The sequence below is a fragment of the Aedes albopictus genome, chromosome 3 (genome assembly GCF_035046485.1).
Source record: "Aedes albopictus strain Foshan chromosome 3, AalbF5, whole genome shotgun sequence".
In the NCBI taxonomy this organism is placed as follows: domain Eukaryota; kingdom Metazoa; phylum Arthropoda; class Insecta; order Diptera; family Culicidae; genus Aedes; species Aedes albopictus.
The window spans coordinates 111,615,681-111,618,259 of record NC_085138.1 but is presented as its reverse complement, the minus strand read 5'-3'; the positions used below and the strand labels follow the sequence as shown (position 1 = coordinate 111,618,259).

Genomic DNA, 2,579 nt, shown 5'->3' with positions numbered 1-2,579 from the left:
AGTGGCGCGATCTTGGGTGAGTTCTGCACCGTTTTTTTTCCATATTGCTGCCGCCTCTCCGCCCATAGCGCACCGCGGGGACGGGCATTTACCTACTTACTCGTGCACTACCAGGGGACATTTCATGGCTACCGTTTGACTAGCAGAGGGCATTGTTTGTTGCTAGCGCTCCCAGAATCAATCGTATTTCTTGAGTAAATACATATACATATTATCAGGTAGCCTCTCATGCTGAAAATGCAAGCTTATTAAATGGAAAATCAAGGTTTATTTACCGAAGATTGGCATGTTTTTGTAATGGATCATGATCTTGATTTATTGCTGTGGCCGTTTTTATTTATTAAAAAAATAGTCAAAAGAAGAACGTAGAAGACGTAGAAGAAAAGGAGCAGTTGTAGAACTTTCTTTGTTAATTGATAAATAATTTGTCAAGTTTTTCAGAAATTTATTAAATTTTCTCTAAACTATGAATTGAATCGTGTCTTGAAGGGCCAATCCACGTACTGATTCATATCGCTGAAAACATTAAAATTTCACTAAAATCAATCGATCTTTCAAAATTGCATATCACTACACTCACCTCATGCGAATATCCCGATTGAAATGCTGAAAAAGCTTCAACGCCACAATCGCATCTTTGGCGGCGTACTCCCTTTGCACATGGGACAGCTCAGTACTTTGCCAATCCGAGGCGGAAATTCGCCAATCCTTATCCAACCGAACGCCCAGCACCGTTTCAGCTAATCCTCCCAGGCCAAACTTTCCGGGCACTCGAAGTCGCTTAGCCAAATGACGTAAATCGACCGTTCCCTTCACATCGAGACCGTAGTCCTGCAGAAGCTTTTGTCCGTCGTAGAACACTTCAACGCCAACTTTGAAAATCCGAGGATCGCCGAGAAGGTCTCTCAGCTCCCGCGGAAAGGCGTCCATTTGAAACAACCGTATCAGGAGGCATAGACCGGAAGCGGAAGCCAGTTGCAGGAGGGCCACTTTCTGTCGCGTACCATAAAATGAAACCCATTCGCAGTCCAGACCGATGACGGGGAAGTTTCGGCAATGGTCACGCATTTGACGGATGAAATCTATGCATTTTGTGGCGGTTGTTATGATGTGCACGTTGTGGCCCATCACTTCGAAAGGATTCTTCAACGATTTAGATGGGATTGACGAGACCGAGGTTGACGACGGAGACGAGCTGGTGGAATTTTTTGAAGGGTTTGATGTTTGAAAGGTACTTGATCGTCTGAACGGCGGCGGGTAGAATGGCTCCGGTTGAAAGAAAAAGGCTCTGAATATGAACAGAAGTACACCGCCCATGAAAATTGCGAAAATAATCATATTTATTTGCAATACGATTAAGAATGGTGGTTTCCACACTATTAGTAGCAATTTCTGGCACAAAGTGGCATTTTACACTGAAGTTTGAGCCGTAGTCTACTTCGATCTAGCGTATATCGTCGATTTCTTGTATTTAATAGGGGCGCAACTCAAAATTTGTCATTTTTGAGATTTTGATGGCAAATGATGAAAAATTACGCAAACTTTCATCTCACTAAGACCCGTTCCAAAATTCGTAGAATAATGCGAGATTTTGACATTTTTATTTATTAACTGCAATAAAGGCACAACTCAAAATCAGTCAACTTTTTCAATAGTCATTGAAAAACAGTAATCCAAAATTCAAGAAACAGATAGCTTTTCAGTCCCTTTTTTACAGCTATCAAAATTCGTTTACTTTTGTCAAATGATGAGTGAAATGAGTGAACTTGTAGGAGGTGCTTCAAGATAGCCAATTTTAAAACGCTTATTCTGAAAATTTACATTTTTTAATTGTGCCCATATTGTAGGAAACCGACGATATATTTTCAGGGGTCGCCACTAAAGCCACTATATATACAATTTGGCAAACAGAAAATCCTAAAGGGTTGTTTCCAGTTCAAAAGATTTTTTTTATCTGTATTAACGAGACTTTTAGCCCTTGGCTAGTTCATCTCGGGACCCACGCTTTACTTCCCTTCCGAAGGAAGAACTCACATTTTGTGAGTTTGTCGGGAGTGGGATTCGATCCCAGGTCCTCGGCGTGAAGTTCATAAGAAATTTCCCGTCCTATCTTGTTGTATGGGAAATTCCTTGCCTGAATCGGCCAAGAAATCGCTTTTTTTTTTTTCGATCGCAGAATGCAGTTGCGAAGAATAATTGACAATGACAATTCAAACGGCAGTAACTGTAAAATGTTTCTGCCAGGAACTGGTGAAGACATTGATTTTGAACGATTCCTTTTGAACCCGAAACAGAGCTTAAGAACTGGCAACTGAACTATTTTGCCATCACTAGATAAAGTTCAAGCTTTCGACATACTTTGTGTTTTCAGAACATAAATTTATTATCTTGGAGTATATAAGCGTATCCAGACTGTCTTGTGTACCGTTGTGTACGTTCAAGGATTTTTACAAGAAATTTTAAAGAATCCATCCAAAAACTATTCCACAAATTCCTTCATGAATACCTCCAAAATTCTTCAGAAAACCTTCAGAAATTCCTCAAGAAAACACTTCTAGGACAACTCCAGGGATTCCTCC

At 40.5% G+C, this 2,579-nt stretch overlaps 1 protein-coding gene across 1 annotated transcript; it reads right to left on the bottom strand.

The window, feature by feature from the left end:
- Positions 1 to 424: 424 nt before the first annotated feature.
- LOC115261422 (exonuclease 3'-5' domain-containing protein 2-like) lies at positions 425 to 1,426 on the bottom strand. The gene is made up of 2 exons (XM_062859527.1): positions 581 to 1,426; positions 425 to 516 (listed from the first exon to the last, which is right to left on the bottom strand). Exons 1-2 carry the CDS (start codon positions 1,336 to 1,338, stop codon positions 465 to 467), a joined length of 810 nt encoding a protein of 269 aa, XP_062715511.1. The 5' UTR covers positions 1,339 to 1,426; the 3' UTR covers positions 425 to 464.
- Positions 1,427 to 2,579: the final 1,153 nt, after the last annotated feature.